At 45.0% G+C, this 18,505-nt stretch overlaps 1 protein-coding gene across 4 annotated transcripts in view; it reads left to right on the top strand.

Annotated features, from left to right (window-relative positions):
* Window positions 1–18,505, top strand: part of bsnb (bassoon (presynaptic cytomatrix protein) b) — a 64,605-nt gene that overhangs the window by 42,006 nt on the left and 4,094 nt on the right. For 2 of the 4 annotated variants that reach the window (XM_034083043.1, XM_034083046.1), the window contains 9 exons: window positions 2,327–3,118; window positions 5,107–11,502; window positions 12,848–14,954; window positions 15,322–16,391; window positions 16,512–16,620; window positions 16,711–16,854; window positions 17,063–17,118; window positions 17,347–17,451; window positions 17,923–18,101. In XM_034083043.1, coding sequence (XP_033938934.1) covers window positions 2,327–3,118; window positions 5,107–11,502; window positions 12,848–14,954; window positions 15,322–16,391; window positions 16,512–16,620; window positions 16,711–16,854; window positions 17,063–17,103 — 10,659 coding nt within the window. In that variant the 3' untranslated portion in view covers window positions 17,104–17,118; window positions 17,347–17,451; window positions 17,923–18,101. Of the gene's footprint in view, window positions 1–2,326; window positions 3,119–5,106; window positions 11,503–12,847; window positions 14,955–15,321; window positions 16,392–16,511; window positions 16,621–16,710; window positions 16,855–17,062; window positions 17,119–17,340; window positions 17,452–17,922; window positions 18,102–18,505 lie in introns of all 4 variants that reach the window. The other 2 variants (XM_034083045.1, XM_034083047.2) reach the window with 2 other exon arrangements.

The following is an 18,505-nucleotide window of genomic DNA, read 5'->3' on the forward strand; positions in this document are numbered from 1 at the left end:
TGCAGGCTCTTATGTCCTTTTATGCTGAAAAATGCCAACACTATTCGTTAGTGTGCTGCAGCACTATCCTTACTGACCTGCATATTTTCACAGTATTCATGATTCAAATGGCATCATTTCTAAATGAGGCAGTTGCATAATTTAACACTCATGTTGCATAAAGGCTCTAATTTACTTAATACCAACAGAAGAAAGTCTGAATTAATCACAATTTTCATATTATTTTTGAGAGTTTCTGCACATTCTTCTGTTAGTTTTGTGGAGTTTTAGACTTTTCAGACAAAATAAGACATTAAAAGACATCAACTTGGACATATTTGCTTCTTTTTTTTGTCAAATAGAAATATCCACGTTCAAGCTTGGCAAATGTAATATTTGCTCCACACGTAGACTTCTTTGACTTTTAGCTGGATATCTTTTGATTCTCGGCTGTCATTCAGACCATACAAGACATTTAAAGACATTTCCTTTGACTTTGGTATCTTGTGATGGACATTTGTTATTTCCCCCCGACATTTGAAAGCAAACCTTTTTAGATTAAACAAGAAATATCATTGGTAGATAAATCAATCAGTTGCAGCCCTATTTTAAATAAACATTACACTTGGTCAATGAAGTTCTCATGCTTTCTGCACTAGCCTTACATAAATATCATGTATTTGATTGATAGGCATTCATTTAATCAATACAGTAAAAAGAAGTAGCGTCACATATAGTTAAAAATAACAACTTTATCTTCATCACCACCTTCGTTCTTCCTGTCATGAGGATGATTCCCCACCACTTTCTTCTTCCTGTTTATTCAACCCTCCTCCACTTCCTTTTTTCCTCTTCTGTAAAATGTTGGCTTAAGCTTTGTCTCCAACCACCAGTATTATATTATAAATTATATATATTAAATTAATATTTAACCAGTGGTTAAATATTAGTTGTAGATTCATTTGCTTTCACAAAGCAGTTTAACAGGACAAAGAGTAGAAGTGGCCTGTGATGGTCTGTGTCCGCCTTCTCTCGCATCTTGACTGTTTGGACTGCACTGAAGATGTCCTTTGTTACAGTCATTGAACACCTACGTGTTTCCCCTTTAATTAGCTGTTTCTAGGCATGTTGTTGAGTTCTCACTTCTCTATTCAGTTTTTGAAGCATGACAACAATGAAAGTAATGATTTATTGGGCAGATGGCAACAGGCAATAGCGGCATTTATTAGGTTATTTGTTTTGTTAAGTGAGTCTGTGGCATAACAGCGCCTCCTCTTCAGGCCTTGAGCACAGATGATTATCATAGAAGCAGAGGACGCGTTACAAACATGGTGCCGCCTCCTCTTTTAGCTTTCATAACATGTAACGTAACCATTTCTTTCCATGGAGCAGCTCCATCGATCTGCTGCATTGACCTGACATTGAATCTCTTTATGTTTATATCGTGTCTTTGTCTCTTACAAACGGCCTTGAAGGAGATGTGCAGCTGATTTACATATTCCTTGACTCAGGTGGAATGAGTTATGGATATTTATATTGTGACTTATATCTCTCGCTGCTTTTATGATTCTCTGGTGTTGCATTTATATGTGTTTTAACATGTGCAATAAAATGTCTATGGACAGTTGAACTGCTCCAATCTGATATCAGATGTGTTAATTTGTATTCACGCAGCACTCTTCCTCTGTGTACCCTGTTTGAGAGTGCTTAATGTTGTCAAATGAGAAAGGCCGTGTTTGGACAGGCTTTCAAATGGTTGAAAGCTAACAGTTGTTCAGACTCGCTATACTGAGTCCTTGGCACTTGGCACTCATGACCGTTTATAATGCAATCACTTTCTGATTTCATTTTTTCTAAACAAAAAAACTATCAGGCACATTTTTGTACCCATTAATCATAATTAAATAATAATCAAATAATGTGTTGAAAGTACATTAAGAGTCAATAAGGTAAACATCAATTATGAGCATACTTTGTGTTTGTTGTCCATTAGTGGGTTGTGTCACTTTATCATAGTATTTTTTGTTGTGCCATTAAAGAATCATATATATAAGTAATTTATACTTTTCATGTCTCTCTTCATTCCTTTTTTCATTGCATTGGTAACTGAACTGAGTCAGCCCCCCTCCCCCCCACCGTCTACTTTACTTGAGAGACACTGAACATCAAGTTCTGTAAAACACATGACTGATAGACTCCATACAGCCTGCTATATCATTTTAGGATGGATATTGACACATATTTGATAACATTCAAATTGAAATTGTTCAATAATCATCATTTGTTCTGCTTTTGTTTCACTTACAACTTTTGTTCATTGTTGTTTTCTTTGTTCTTGTTTTTCCAGAAGAAAGAATGGCTGTGCTTGAACTGCCAGACGCAGAGGGCTCTGTCAGGAAGCCTGGGAGATACTCCAGCTCCTACTGCACAGCCCATGGGATCCCCCCGGTCACCTGCTACAGCCAATCAACAGTCACCTCAGCAGAAAGGGCCAAATCAACTTTTGGGGCCTAGGCCCACAGGTCCTCAACAACAGAAACCACCGGGTCCCCAAGTAAGTGGCCCTGTCTCTCCTGTGAAACAAGCTGGGCCTGCCCCTCATATCAAGGGGCCAAGCCAAGCTTCCCCTCAAACCAAGAGCTCTGCCCAACCTAAGGGTTCAAGTCAGCCACCTTCCCAAACTAAGGGTCCAGCACAACCCTCACCTCAGAGTAAGGGTCCTCAAAATAAAGGTCCTAATCAATCAAATGCTCCGAGTAAGGGCCCTGTTCAGTCTGCTAACCAGACGAAGGGCCAAAGCCAGGCTAAAGGGCCGACTCAGACAAAGGGGTCTGCTCAGCCCTCTGCTCAGACCAAGGGCCCTTCTCATCCTCCTGGTGCCAAGGCCCCCCCCGGTAAGACTACCCCTAACCATGCTAAGGCCTCTCCCACCCCATCAAAAACAACACCTACTCAGTCTAAACCCACAGGTAACAACCAAGCACGCAAACAGATGCAGAGCCAGGAGAAGACTAAAGTCACATCTAAATCTCTAAAAGAAGACGTCAAGGCACCACCAAAGAAGGCCTTGTCAGAGACTGTCACTTCACCAAAAGACACGAAGATAGTCGACGATACTCAGAAGTCAAGACACCATGAAGTGAGCTACCTGCAACTTCTTCGCCTTCATTTGTTACTCTCGATTCATCATTTTTATTTTTATATTTTTTGCTCCATTTGAGTTACTGTAACCATTTCTCATGATCATCCTTGTCTTCATCAAATCATGAACATTTCATTATTTATTCCACACCACTGTTTATCGCCGTCATCATATCATTATCTCTCTTTAGTTTTTTTTAGGTAACACATTTGTTTTCTACTTTTTATCGGTCTTCTCTTTCTTTATAACCATCAGATTCATCGGTCCACCATTACGGAGCGTCCACACTACAGCTCCAAAAATAGCTTGGAGCTGGGCGTGTCTGGAGCTTGGGGATTTTATTCAAGCAACACGGCCAACAACCAATCACATGAATCTCCCGCCCCCGACATACAAAGCAAAAACCCCCGGGGATTTTATGGGAGCAATATATATATATATATAAACTCCCCAAACAGGCGAAAACCTACCAGTTTCACCCACTGTCTCTGCCACCTCCCTCCATGCCTGGCTCCTCCGGTTTGTATCCCGGTAGGTGAAGAGGATCAGGTCATACAAAACCGGGTGATTCGCTACGGCGATAGTTAGTTTCTCCTCCGACTTTTTTTTAAATATAGAAATGAACGGCTGGATATCTCTCCCAGCTTAGACGCGGTTTGATTGGCTAGCGCTTCAGCTGTCAGATTTTGGGAAACGGGATTTGATTGGCTGGCGCTGGCTACTCCGGCGTCTCAGGCGACAGAAGTTGAACATTGTTCAACTTCTGTCGCCTGAGACGCCTCGCTCTGCTACCCACAATTCAGTTCGGCGAAAAAGCGAGGCTACGTGACGTCACCCCATTGAAAGTGAATGGGCAGATTGGAGCAGATTGGAGCTTTCGACGCTGTCGACGCTGTAGTGTAGACGGGCCGTGAGACGCCTGAGACGGACCGCTCTGCTACCCACAATTCAGTTCGGCGAAAAAGCGCGGCTACGTGACGTCACCCCATTGAAAGTGAATGAGCAGATTGGAGCTTTCGACGCTGTCGACGCTGTAGTGTAGACGGGCCGTTACTATGTAACCTTAGGTTAGTAAGTAGAAGTTGTCATAACTCTTACTATTATCACTACTTAATAATTTACCTTTTGAATCATGACGCCCACAAATTACGCCCTTTATCTATATCATTTCCTATTAGTATAACTTTCATCATTGTCATCGTCATCGTCCTCATCATCTTCATCTTCATCATCATCATCACCGTGCTCTCAGTCAATTCCTCATTTTCAGCCTGTTCACTCATTCCTCACACTGGTTCTGTACACTTTTATTTTATTTGTGTCAAACGCAAGCCTTGTTGTTTACTGTGACGCTTCGTGATGATATTCGAAGCATTCTACGCATGTTCGTTATTCTTCAATGGTTCAAAGAATGAAACAGAGAATGTGTCAAAGAAGTCAATCAAGCATGTCATTGAAAGACATTTGTCTGTAGATGTTTGTATGTTTAACTGTCTGTTGTATTCACTCTGTCTGCAGTGAATTGATCCATCTGTGTGTACATAGTTGAAGGGCAAACTCAACCCAAATTAGTTTAATATGATTAATAACTTATCAAATCTACAAAATAACATTATACTCAAAAACAAGTCTAAAAGTTTAGCATAGGGAAAAAGGTTGCTTGGTGGTAAACTGTATGAAAGTTCATATTACCTTGTCTTGTACAACCACAAAGCAAAGTTACATTTGGGTTGATTTTAGCCTAATGTTGTCCAATATTTGGTGGTTTGATATTTGTTTTTTCTTTGCAATTTATTTATTCTCTAATGTCAAAATAAGAGGCTGTTTCAGTTGTATTTGGTCCAGTGCATTTATTTAACTTCTTATTATCTACAAATGTTTCATTAAAATGTCACTTCTTATGAGTTTGATGAATAAGTGGGATACAAGGTTGGTAAATCATTTTTTTGTTCTGACCTTTCTTTTTGTCTTCTCTCGTTCTTCAGGATTACAACAAATCAAGTACACAGAGTCTAAGTGACACTGGATACTCCTCAGATGGGATCTATAGCTCTCATGGGGAGATTACAGGACAGATCGTGGAAGAAGGAATCAAGCTCAGTGGTTCTTCCATCCCCTCAGAAATCAAAAAGCTAGAGAGCTCCATGAAGCCTCTACTGGAGTCAAAGTCAACATCAAACAGGCCACACTCGCTGTCTGTAGGACACGGTCGGGACTACAATCCTGATGATGATGATGATGCAGCAAGGGATGAATCAGAGGATGACCTAAGTTGTAAGCTTCGTCATGATTATGTAGAAGACAGCAGCGAAAGTGGTCTCTCACCATTGCCAGTAAGACAGAAGAAGTCCCACAAAGAGTTAACAGATGAGGAGTTCATGAGGAGGCAAATTATGGAGATGAGTGCAGATGAAGAGGAGATGGAAGAACATGAGAACCAAAAGCCAAAAAGGGGACATAAAGCAAGTGGAGATTTAAGCAAAGAAAGACGACGACTCTCTCAACAATCTAACAGTTTTGAGGATGACACCAAGGCATCAGCGTCAAATGAAGAAGAAGATGTTGTAATGGCCGGAGGCCTGCGCCGTTTTAAGACCATTGAGCTAAATAACACCAACAGCTACAACCGAGACATGGAGCTCAGTACAGAGCATGACCTACGAGAACCAGAGCTAGAGATGGAGAGTCTGACAGGTTCTCCTGAGGAGCGGTCTAAGGGAGAATATTCATCGACCCTACCTGCAACCACTCCCAGCTACACCTCTGGAACTTCCCCTACATCTGTGTCCTCCATGGAGGATGACAGTGACAGCAGTCCTAGTCGTAGGGCAAGACTAGAGGAGGCAAAGCAGCAGAGGAAGGCTCGACATCGGTCACATGGGCCACTGCTGCCAACCATCGAGGACTCATCTGAAGAGGATGAGCTCAGAGAAGAGGAAGAACTACTAAGAGAACAGGAGCAGATGAGAGATCTAGAGCAACAGAGAATCCGAAGTACTGCTCGAAAAACCAAGAGGGATAAAGAGGAACTACGGGCACAGAGACGCAGGGAAAGATCCAAAACTCCCCCTAGTAATCTCTCACCTATTGAGGATGCATCACCAACAGAAGAACTGAGGCAGGCTGCAGAGATGGAAGAACTTCACAGATCATCATGTTCTGAATACTCGCCATCTATGGACTCAGAGGCAGAGGGCTATGAAATGATTGGTGGAAAGCTTTACAAATCAGGAAATGAATATAACCTTCCAACCTTCACATCACTTTACTCGCCTACAGAGAAAACATCAGCAACCTCACCATCTGATAAAACATTAAAAAGTGCGGAGGAGGTCTATGAGGAGATGATGAAGAAAGCACAGCTAATGCAGAGGCAAGGGAATACAGTTAATCAGCAGAAAGGGCCTTCTCAGCCTGACAGTAAACATAATCTTGAAGCAGGAACTGTATTAACCCCCGGGTCAAGCCCAACACAGGTTACTGCACCCATGTCCTTTTCCACAACAGGGAGTGATCCAAGAATTCCAGGAATTCATGCAGCACAGCATCTCTCAAAAGAAACACAAAATAGGATGATGACACAGAGTGCCAAAATTGAAGGTGTTGTTGGTGTTGCCACAACCAAAGCCCAAGTCAATCAGACTGCCACAGCTCGACAGGCAGGTAGCACAGGGCCTGCTAGCAACAGAGCAGGGCCCCAGAGGCCAACACAGGCATCACCTGACCCTGGAGCATCGTCCCTAGCCTCCAAAGTCTTCTCCCTTTTCAAAGGTCCCAGCCCCCCGGTCTCCCCCAGTGCTTCTCCAGCACAAAGCCCAACACATACGCCATCAGTAAGACCCACTACTAGTAGTGGCAGGCAGTTGCCATCTTTGCCTGGAGGTCGTACATCGGCTGCAGCAACCCATGGAGCACAGGCACCTCAAAGGGCAAATTCCCCTCGTCTTGCACGACAACAGTCCTCTCAAGATTCACCAGTGATGGTGATAACCCTAGGCTCTAATACAACTAGTCCTTCCAAGCCAATCACTGTAAATTCTTCCACTTCCCCTTTGTCATCTCCAACACAAATTAGTTGTAAAACCTTGTATAGCTCCCATCCCCCTTCAACAAGTTCCCCAACATCACCACAAATGCATCCATCAAAAAGGTCCCCTAAACATTCTTCACAGATGGCTCAAAATGTTGAAAAGGTTAATGTTGGTATGAGCACTGTAAATGCACACAGTCGTGGATCTATGGAGAACATATATCTAGGCCAAATCTCAAATATTCAAGGCTCTTCAATAATTGAGTCTCAGGGTCAAACTCATCAAAATATTAACGTGGTGGATCTGAGAGCCCCAATGAGGCCAGCGCCAATTATAATGACAGACAAAGGGATGGACCTAACATCCATTGCCTCTGATACAAGGAGATACTCTATAGGAGGAGAGCAGCCATCTGGTCGACACACAGCAGTGCAACCTCTTATTATGAACCTGAATGCACAAGAGCAACCACACATATCTGTATCAACACCGACCACAGTTAGCGTCACAGTTGCAAGTTCTATGTTCATGTCCCGACCTAAGCATCAAATTGTGTATGGAGATCCTTTGCAAAACCGTATGGATTTGGGCCAGGGTGTTGGATCGGCTGTGTGTTTAACCCAGAGCAAGCCGCCAATTACTGACCCATCCATTCCCAAAATTGATGCATGCCTGGAAAACCTGGGTATACAACAGCAACAACTGCAGTTACAGCAGCAGAAGCTCCTGCAACAGCAGCAGCTTCTTGAGCAGCAGCTCCAGCAGCACCACCAGCAATCTTCTTTTGCTCGTTACAATTTAGCTAATCAGGTCCAGCCACTGCTGATGAAAAAAGACCTTATAGTAAGCCAGACAAGCAGTGCCCAGCCTGCAGTGACTGCTAGTACCATTCCTAGAGTATCCCCGCTGGCTCCACAGTCATTGTCTGGGGTTCTTGCTTCTAATGCTCCCCATGAAGTCTATAGTGGAGATGCCTTGGAGCTTAAAAACAAACCAACAATAATGAACTTGTCCACAGGTAAGCCCCATGTTTTGATGGTGCAACTTGATGAAAGCAACACATCACAGGTGGGCACAGTGACTCAACTGGTGAAGAGAGAGGAACCTCCTCCCCCTCCTCAGGTTTTGGATCTCACTGGTCAGATTAAACCAGAAAACCAGGTAGCGTGTTGTGATGTTGTTTACAAATTGCCCTTTGCTGGTTCATGTTCAGGGTCATTCACTCAGAAGCCTACAAATATATCCTCCGATAAAACCCCCACCAATGAAACCCCCCAAGCAAACCACCCTCCCTACCCACCGCAATACAATGTCAGCCAACAACAACAACCACAACAACAACAACAACAACAACAACAACAACAACAACAACAACAACAACAAAAGCCTCACGCCACACAAGCAGTGACAGAGGAACATAAGCCATATCAACCACCCAACCTTCAACCTTCAATGTCTGATACCAATCTGCCCTCCATGACTGAAGGTGGACACTATCAGATTAATGTCCAGGGGGGTATGGCAGTAGATCTTAGCAGCATGAATCAAGGTTATGATGGTGGATACCTTGGAATTGGAGCACAGTATGGATCTTACACAGACTTGCGCCACCAAGGAGATGTTTCAGGCCCTTCGTTACCCCTTCGCCGATATGGCTCCATGTCAAATATAAATTCCGACTATGCCTACAGTTCACGTGATCAATCAGGACCACCGGACTCAAATCTGGCCCAGTACAGTGCAACCACTGCCAGAGAAATCAGTCGCATGTGTGCAGCTCTTAACTCTGCCGACCAGTATGCAAGCCGGTATGGAAATAACCCTGAATTGTTGGCATATGGGGCTGGTGGGGGTGGACCTTTAGCTAGGCTAAATCTCCAGCAAAGCTTAGCTTCTATAAGAGCAAACCTTCTGTATGGCCAAGATGGAAGACCAACAGCAAATGGCCAAACATTAACAAATCTAATAAATGCTAGACAAGCAAGTATACGTGCTTTGTACCCTGCTGCTATGAGAGGAGGTGATGGCATGATATATTCCACCATTAACACTCCCATAGCCTCCACCTTGCCAATTACTACCCAGCCTTCTTCTGTCATGCGTCCTATGCCTAGAGGAGTTTGCAGACCATACCCAACCGGTGTGACTGCTGTACCATTGGCTAGCCTTACCAGGTTGCCTCAAGTGACTCCCAGAATGCCTCTGTCTACACAGGGAATGTATTCCTACCCTCCCCCAAATCAGTATCCTACTTCAGCTACACCATCAGGAAGTGTGCCTGATACAAACAGCTCACAACAGGAAACTCCTGTGTACCTTGGAAAGCCTTTAACAACAGTCGCTGCACAAACAGCTGCAACCATTCCACCCACCCAAGCTGTGGCACACTTGGGAGCACAACAATTACCAGCATCTAGTATGCAGTCTATGGCAGATCAACAGACAGATCGGACTCGCTTTACCTCACAGAATGTTGCGTCCCTTTCTCAAGCTCAAGTCCAACTTCCAACTGTCCAGCCAGTGCAGGCTCAAATACAGCTACACCACCTACCCACTCAAACCCACCTACCCACTCAAACTGAACCTCTATCTTTGACTCAAACTCAACCTCAAGGACAACCCATCAGTCAATCTCAACCACTGCCACAGGTTCAACCAGAGACATCACATGGCGCTGCCCTGGCACTGAGTTCTAAACTTTCTGCCCCCACGGATGCTCAGTCAGGTAAGGAAAATGAAAGATTGAGCCAACAACAAGAGCATGCGCTGCAGCTCGAGCGAGAGCGGGTTGAACTAGAGAAATTACGGCAGCTACGCCTTCACGAGGAGCTTGAAAGGGATCGCGTTGAGCTTCAGCGACACAGAGAAAAAGAACAACAAATTGTTCAGCGTGAGATTCAAGAACTGCAGACAATCAAACAGCAAGTACTACACCAACAGCAGGCAGAACGGGAAACACAACTGATCATGCAAAGAGAACAACTGGCCCAGCAGAGAATGCAGCTAGAACAAATTCAATCTCTGCAACATCAGCTCCAGCAGCAGTTGGAGGAGCAGAAAAGACAAAAGACAGCAGCAGCAGAGGCAGCAGCTGTGGCAGCAGCAGCAGAGGCAGCAGCTGTGGCAGCAGCAGAGGTAGCCGCCGCATCAGCGGTGGTGGCCGCAGCAGCATCAACTGCTAAGGGTGCTATACAAGGGGTAGTTGTTGGAGGAGGGGCCCCTCAAGGTTTCATTATTTGTGACCAGAGTGGTAGGGTTATTCAACAAGATGCACAGAGTGTTCAATTTTGGCAGGATGGACAAGTGGTCCAAGCTGTGGTGGCTGCTCGACCTATTCACAGTTCTGCCTCTGAGATGTCTTTGAGAATCAGTGACAAACAAGCTGATTCCAAGACAATGAAAAAGCAGAATTCCATGCCTCGGCTGAGAGATGGCTCAGAGGAGGACTCTGGGAAAAAGATTACAGACAGCTGTGTGCAAACAGATGATGAAGATGGAGAGGACCGATTCATGAACAGACGTAGGAGAACAAGGCGTATTGCAGACAGCAGTGTGCAGACTGACGAGGAGGACCAGGGAGAATGGGACCAGCAGCCAGTGAGGCGCAGGCGATCACGTGTATCCAAGCACTCAGAGTCTAGTGGTGAGGCTAAATCAGAAGCATCATCTAAAGTGGCTTCTGCAAGTATAGCTAGTCAGACCACAAATGATTCATCATGCCAAACAGAGCCTGACCAATTAGGAAGGAATTCGCCTGCAATCCACATAACAATGGCAGAGACCTCAAAGGTTGACCTATTACATTACATTGCGGCCCCTGAAAGGACCCACAAAGGAGAGAGTCTGGCTTGCCAGACAGAACCAGAGTCTCAGTCACAGGGTGTGGTTGCCCCTCAGTTGAGTGTCCCTACAACTATTAGTCCGTACTCCACAAGTCTGCACATAGTAGGTGCAAACACATCTGACCCTACGTCTCCTAGGCTCCAAGGAGTTGCTAAATTCGAGAGGAGGAAACCAGACCCACTGGAAATTGGGTATCAACAAAATGATTCTCCATCTCGCCAGCCCCCTAAATCTCCCCAGGTGCTATACTCCCCTGTATCTCCATTGTCTCCTCATCGCATGCTGGAGACAACATTTGCCTCCCAGGAGAAACTAAACAAGGCCCATGTTACACCACAGCAGAAGGCCTTTACTGCTGAATCACCCCAGCGTCACCAAAGCCTACCAAGACCCATAAAGAGTGTTCAGCGCTCCATGTCGGATCCAAAGCCTCTCAGCCCAACATCAGAGGACCCTGCCAAGAACAGGTTCTCCCCATATCATCAGCAAGCTGTTTCCAACAGTCAGGTACGAAAACATCTCTTTTTCTTTAAATATAATTAATTGTATTCTTTATCTACAGTCCTAAAGGTTTACTAAAGTTTAAGGTATTGCTTGCTAAAAATGAGATGTGTGTGGACATAGATGATCACACAGGATCTGGCATCAAGAAGGTGACAGAATGTTCTCATGAGAGCAGCTGGCCGTGGCAGAAAAGCTCTTCCTATCTTCCCTTTCTGCTGTATCTCCACCCTTATTTTCCCTCATTCTACTATTTTAGTCTATTTTCTCTCTCTTCCTCTCTTTCTCTTTACTCTCTTTCTCTCAGTCTTATTCCTCTTGCTCTCTTTCTGCCTCTCTCTCTCACACACACACTCTCTTTCCATCATGTCTTCTATATCTGGCAAACCCTTAAGAGTTGCCAGGGGGACATACATTGTGGAGGAATCCTGGTGCTGCTTTGCTGTCTTCCTGATTGTTAGCAGCTGGTCAAAGTAAATTGACATTGCTCTGCACTTAGACCAAAACTAGTCAGAGAAGCCAACATAGAAATCAGATTTCAGGCATTTTACACAGTTTCACTGTGTCTAATCTTTAGTGTTATTTTTCACAAACGGTACTCTTGTGGATAAATCACCATGGATCTACCCAACACAACTACTTTGTAAGTATTAGACTTGCACAGATGTGTATTCAATTGTAGTTTATATGTTTGACTGTTCTTACACGCGGGCACTGTGCAATGTGAAAAAGACCAGATACTGTTGTTATTTGATCAAAAGAGGATTTTTGGCGAATTACATTACAATTAAATCCATCGAATCAAATGCAATGGCTTCATTATACCTTATTGTTTCATGCCATTATGTTGACATTGCTTTTATTTATTTTTTTGTTTCATTTTGATTAAGAATCATTCTTATATTCACAAATTCTACATAAATATCTTTTTATGTAAAATTCATCAGAAGTAACATGCTTAAATTATCCCACAAATTATTATATAATGTAATAATCATAATCATAATAATAGTAATAATGATTTCTTGACGACATTGATCTCTTCCAAAACACATTTTACTTAAAAATGTTAATTAGGAATTATATTACAATGTCACTTTGGCTTTATTTGTAACAACATTTTAATCCATTTTTTATCATCAAATGATGTGAGTTGAATTACTGGAGGAGCTAAGATTGATGAATTAATCGAGTGATCTGACAAAATATAAGGCTGGATAGATCTTCTTAAGGAATAGGAAATGTGCAGACCCTTTCTGAGTACCCAGTGTACAGTAATTAGTCTAATCTACATAAACACATTCTGTTTATAGCTCAGTGTTTGCTGATGTGTCTCTGCTTCTCCAAGCAGATGGCCTCCCTGCAGCAGCAGCAGAACTCTCTGATGAGGAAAATAAAGAGGACTCTCCCCAGCCCCCCTCCAGATGAGTCTCCGCTCCCCATTGTTACTCCAGCACAAATGTACAGCTCCCCTGGCATGCCCCAGAGGGTCCTACCGAGACCTGCCCAGGGAGTCACCAAGGCTGGCCTGCTGAGTGAACTGAAAGCTGTGGAACAAGAGTCATCAAAGCTTCGTAAGCAGCAGGCTGAACTGGAGGAAGAAGAGAAAGAGATTGACGCCAAGCTACGTTACTTGGAACTAGGGATCCACCAGCGGAAGGAGACCATGGTGAAGGACAGGGAGAGGAGGGAGCTGGCTTACTTGAGGTGTATGGGTGATGCGCGGGACTACATGTCGGACAGTGAGCTCAATAACCTCAGGATGGTAGCTGCAACAGGAACCTTTGATGGTAATGGTCTGTTGACAAGGCCCAGCACTGCACCATTGAGCCAGTTTACCAATGACCTCAATCCAACCTCCCAGTATCCCTCAACCTCATCTTATCCATACCCTCAAAGTCAACCATCAATACAGCAGCCAAGCTCTGCTTACCAACAGATAGGTTTCCAGCCTCCTCAGTACCCTTCATCCTCTGCACCTCAGCCAGGAACGTTCCAGCCCCATCCCCCACCAGGCCCAGGCTACCAGAACCAGGGAACCTACTCCAATCGCATGTATGCTCAGACCTCCTACCCGGCAGACCTTGGCATGCAGCAGCATGGTCACCAGGGCTTCCACCCTCCCGGTCAGCCTATACCCAGCCAGAGCCTTCCTTACCCCAACCAGAGCCTTCCTTACCCCAGCCATAGTTCCTACCAACCCATACTCTCCTACCAACCTCAGGCAGATATCCTTACAGTCCATCAAAGACCTCGGCAAACCTCTTTGGCTGACCTTGAGCAAAAACTTCCGACCAACTATGAAGTCATCAGCAACCCATCAGTGTCAGTGGCCACATCAGCTCCAGATACTAACTATGGCTCAGTCTACAGCAATGCATATGGACAGTACCGCCCCCCGGAGCCTGGGCTGACACACTCTGTGGACAGCCCCACCTCTGCTTATGCTTCAGATGGAGTCTACACCTCTAACCTGGAGCAGAACATTCCCAGGAACTATGTTATGATCGATGACATCAGTGAGTTGACAAAAGACGGCACTGGCCAACCTACTGATGCTCTAGGCCATAATGCCGGTGTGCGGTATCGCAGTGAGAATGGCCCTGCACGTGGGAGTGCCTATGGTAGACCAGAGGATGAGCCTGTGGACGCTTATGGTAGGCCTACAGGAACAGCAGGGTACCAGAGTACAGTGGACAGTCGCCCAAGCACCACAGTAAGTGGTGGCTCTTCCAATTACTATGATGATTATAAACACCCATCACGGAGCAGCTCTAGTAGCCACAAAGTCACACCCAAGAATCTCGCCCCTGCAGTTGTATCTTCTAAACGTAGTAAGCACAGGAAGCAGGGAATGGAGCAGAAGATTTCAAAATTCTCCCCTATTGAGGAAGCAAGGGATGTGGAATCAGACCTTGCCTCTTACACAATGACAACGTCAACAGGAGGCAGCTGTACGGTTGTGTCCAGATCCAAGAAGCCTCAGGACGATGTCACCTACGGTATGAAGAAGAATGCATACGACCAGCAGAAATATTACGGCACCAGTCGTGAGGGTCTTGAGGAGGAGGACCGCATGTACAGCTCTGGTAGGTCCAGGTCTACTGGATATGGCATGGATAAGATTTCCTCCAGAGATGCCACTGGCCACAGAAGTAAATCGTACGAGAGGGATGCCATGGAGCGGTCTCAGCGAACCAGCCGAAGCGGAAGGCCTCCCATGCGCAGCCAGAATTCAGAAGAGGAGAGTCCACTTAGTCCTGTTGGTCAGCCTGTGGGCATTGGAAGAGGCACTGACGTCCCTGAAGCCCATGATGTGAGGAACCAGTATGGCTCCAGCCATTCCCTTCCAGATGTGCAGGACCATCATAAGAAGGACCTGCCTAGGAGTCATGTCTATAAACCAGATGACCCTTACCTCGTAGATGACATGCACTGTGCTGTTTCTGACAGTGAAGGTAACTGGTGCTGAATTTTTGTGCTATCCACCTTTAACGTTTGCTGAAAAGGAACTGCATGCCAAGTGTGGATTTATAAGAAGAGTGACTTTGTTTGTCTTGTAATTTTTTTACGGAATGTTCCCTTTGATGAATTAAGCCAAAAATGCCTGTTTTATGTTTCTGTTTTGCACACATCATTTTTGTCAAGTTTGACATGTTTTTTTTTTTTTTTTTATTCCTTCTCTTTGAAAACTGTGCATGGCTCTGGGATATTGAGCATGTTTTCCCAGTTATATTTGCATGGCTTCATCTGCATGAAATCTCTCTCAAAACCCCTCTCAACTGTGAAACAATTGACTGATTATGTTTGTTTTGGTTTTAAAAGCCTATCATTTGGGCCAAGAGGAGACTGATTGGTTTGAGAAGCCACGGGAGGCCCGTTCTGATCGCTCAAGACATCATGGAGGTGGAAGTCACTCATCCACAGGCAGGCGTGGTAAACACACCTATCATGATTATGATGAACCTCCAGAGGAATACTGTCCCCAGGATGAGTACAACCAACAACGCCACCCCTCTTCCACAACACCACGGGATCACCGCCAACACAGCGGCAGTTCCGGCAGACACAGTTCTTCTCGCCACTCCTCAGAGGATCCCCGGTCGTCCCGTTCTTCCAGGGCCCACCCCAAAGACCCATCCATCCGCCCCGATGGCAGAGGCTCTTCGTCTGCACAAAGAAGGAGTGGCCCAGACTCCCGTTCTGCCCAGGGAAGCCCACGAAACTCAGGCGACTTTTCACGTGACCCAGCCTCCAGCCATCACCATGGCACTGGGGGAAGGAGTCAAAGACCCCCAGGAGACCGCACATCCTCCAGAAGGCAGGAGCCTTCTGCAGCAGGGCCTAAAACACAGCAGCAGCAGCAGCAGCCGCAGCAGCCGCAGCAGCCGCAGCAGCCGCAGCAGCAGCAGCAGCCGCAGCAGCAGCCGCAGCCGCAGCAGCTGCCTCAGCAGCAGCCTCAGCAGCCGCAGCAGCCGCAGCAGCAGCTGCAGCAACCGCAGCAGCCGCAGCAGCAGCCCTCTCAGGGCCATGCTGGGCAGCAGCGACCAGGTGGTCAAGGCCAGTCTGGGAGACATCCAGGCTCCGAACCTCTCGAAGGAAACCAGCAGGCCCAGCCGCAGCATCAGCAGAGTGCTCAACAACAGCAGCAACAGCAACAGCAACAGCAGCAGCAGCAGCAGCAGCAGCAGCAGCAGCAGCAGCAGCAGCAGCAGCAGCAGCAGCAGCAGCAGCAACAACCCCTGCAGCACAGCCAGACCCCTCAGAGCAGCCAGCCTACAACAGTAACCACAGGGGCTGGACCGGCACAGCAGCAGCCCAAACCCGGCCAAGCCCCACCGCAGGGACGACAGCCAGGAACAGGGTCTGCAGCAGGGCAGCCGGCCACCACAGCGGTGAGTTGACCTTGTTTGCTTTGTATGCATTGAAAAACTTTTTTAAGAATGTAGGGATATGCTATAATATCAAATGAAACTTTGCCCATAACTCCATATTTGTCTCTATTCTGTTCACAGGCAAAGATTGATGCCACACCTGCAGCAGCAGCCACAGGAATTAAACCTACAACAGGAGGCCCACCACCTCAGCCTACCAAAATTGCTACACCTCCTCTTACAGGCATTGGTTAGTCTAAGATCCACCATGACTATAAACCTAACAAGGACCAAAGGCAAATGCCGACTTATCTGATGCTTTATTCCTTGTTGTTTGTAGGCTCCAAAGCCCCTGTTGGAATTGGAAGCAAACCCGTAGTCATAGGCAATGCTGCAGCAGGACCGGCTCCTGCTGAAGGGGACAACGTTCTTACTAAAATCCTGCAAGGAGGGGCAGCAGAGCAGGCTGGAAAACTGGGAGATGGTACAGTAATCAATAAATAAATATTTCAGAAACTGAAGTACATGTATTTCTTTGGGTCCAGCGTATGTTAATGTTAATGTTTTTGCAGTTGTTTTAAATAAGTTCATTAATAGAGTAAAAGTTAGAATACCAGAATTCCTTAATTGATATATCACTGTTTGGGTCAGACTGTCTTCTGACATGTGCCTCCTCTTTGTCATTGTTGTAGCTTTGTCTGGCTTTGGGAAAAAGTTCACTTCATTGTGGTGAACTTAGGAGAGGAGGGTAAGTGAACTGAACTTTCTTTTGTTACATGCATCAGCATCTCAAACTCTTTAAGTTTTTTAAACCTTCAATCTAGCAGCATGGATTGATTTCAAGATAGTTAGCAGCCTTCCTATTATCAATAGACATGTTTTAAATGCTTCCTTGCAATACATTTGGATGTTTGGGAAATGTGTTTATTGATTCACTTGTTTATTTTGAATTAACTGTGTTTTTTTCAAGTTACAGAGTTACGATGAGATGGATTGGTAACTTTGTACTTGAAAACCTATGAAACTGCATTACATACATTTCACCATACAGAGGCAACAGAGAAAGAGACATCCAGCATCAGTGAGTAACTCATTAACTGTGTATCCTTCTGAAATTGTACCTTTTCTTTTTAACTATGTTTTTATGATAAATATAGTGTCACATGCTTCCCTAAACAAGTGTCGTTGTACAAAACTAGTTAAAAATGCAATGATGTGTTTATTCACTTTTATGACACTTTTGTTGTGTAAAACAAAAGCAGTAATGCGGGAACTTGGTAAACTGTTGATCACTGCTGATATTTTGCGTTTTACCCCATTAGTTTTCGAGTCATTTATTACAGAGTGACTCCAAACTGCGAAAAAAACACAGATTACTGTCACACTTTGATTTATTGATTAAGTGTTTAATCAGCTGGATCTTTACATAGATTAGCATAGTGTGTAATTGCATAATGAGAAGACTCAAACAAAGTGATGACTGATTAAATTCTGTAAGTGTATATTCTGACTGATCCGCTGTACCTTTCCCTTACCCCAAATGACTGAACAGAGCTGGAATCAAAAGATGCCTTGTCAGCACTGAATTCCCCAGACATGGGCACACGATTGAAGTGAATTAAATAAGGGTGATCGCTTTGTCAGCACGGTGTTTCAAAACATGAGCAGAGGGCTGAAGAGGGCTGAAAGAACGATGATTGAGGAGACGTCTGATGCCTCATTGGACCAATGGTAACTAAAAGCTGTTCACATTCATCTGTGTGTGTTCGTGTGTGTGTGCTCATGTATCTGTGTTTGTCTTGCTGAATTATGGGTTGATTGGATTTGGTTGTGTTATTGTTTTTTTCTTTTGTTTGTTTCAGCGTTTTCTATTATTGTCAGGTCAGGTTACTAAAGTAACAGTCCACTTTAACTTTCTGGTACAGAGGTCAGAGGCCAAAGCCAAGAAAAAGAGAGGTCGGCACTAGTATGGTTTACCTTCTGACTCCACACACACCTAATAATCTGGGCCAAGCACACTAGGCTAATTAGCCTGAGAAGGCTAACTGTGGCTTTGCTTTCATGTCACACACGCAAAGACTCACAGGAACAAGAACACATGCAGACACACAGAATGACACACACACACACACACA

The sequence above is a fragment of the Pseudochaenichthys georgianus genome, chromosome 5 (genome assembly GCF_902827115.2).
Source record: "Pseudochaenichthys georgianus chromosome 5, fPseGeo1.2, whole genome shotgun sequence".
Taxonomy (NCBI): Eukaryota; Metazoa; Chordata; class Actinopteri; order Perciformes; family Channichthyidae; genus Pseudochaenichthys; species Pseudochaenichthys georgianus.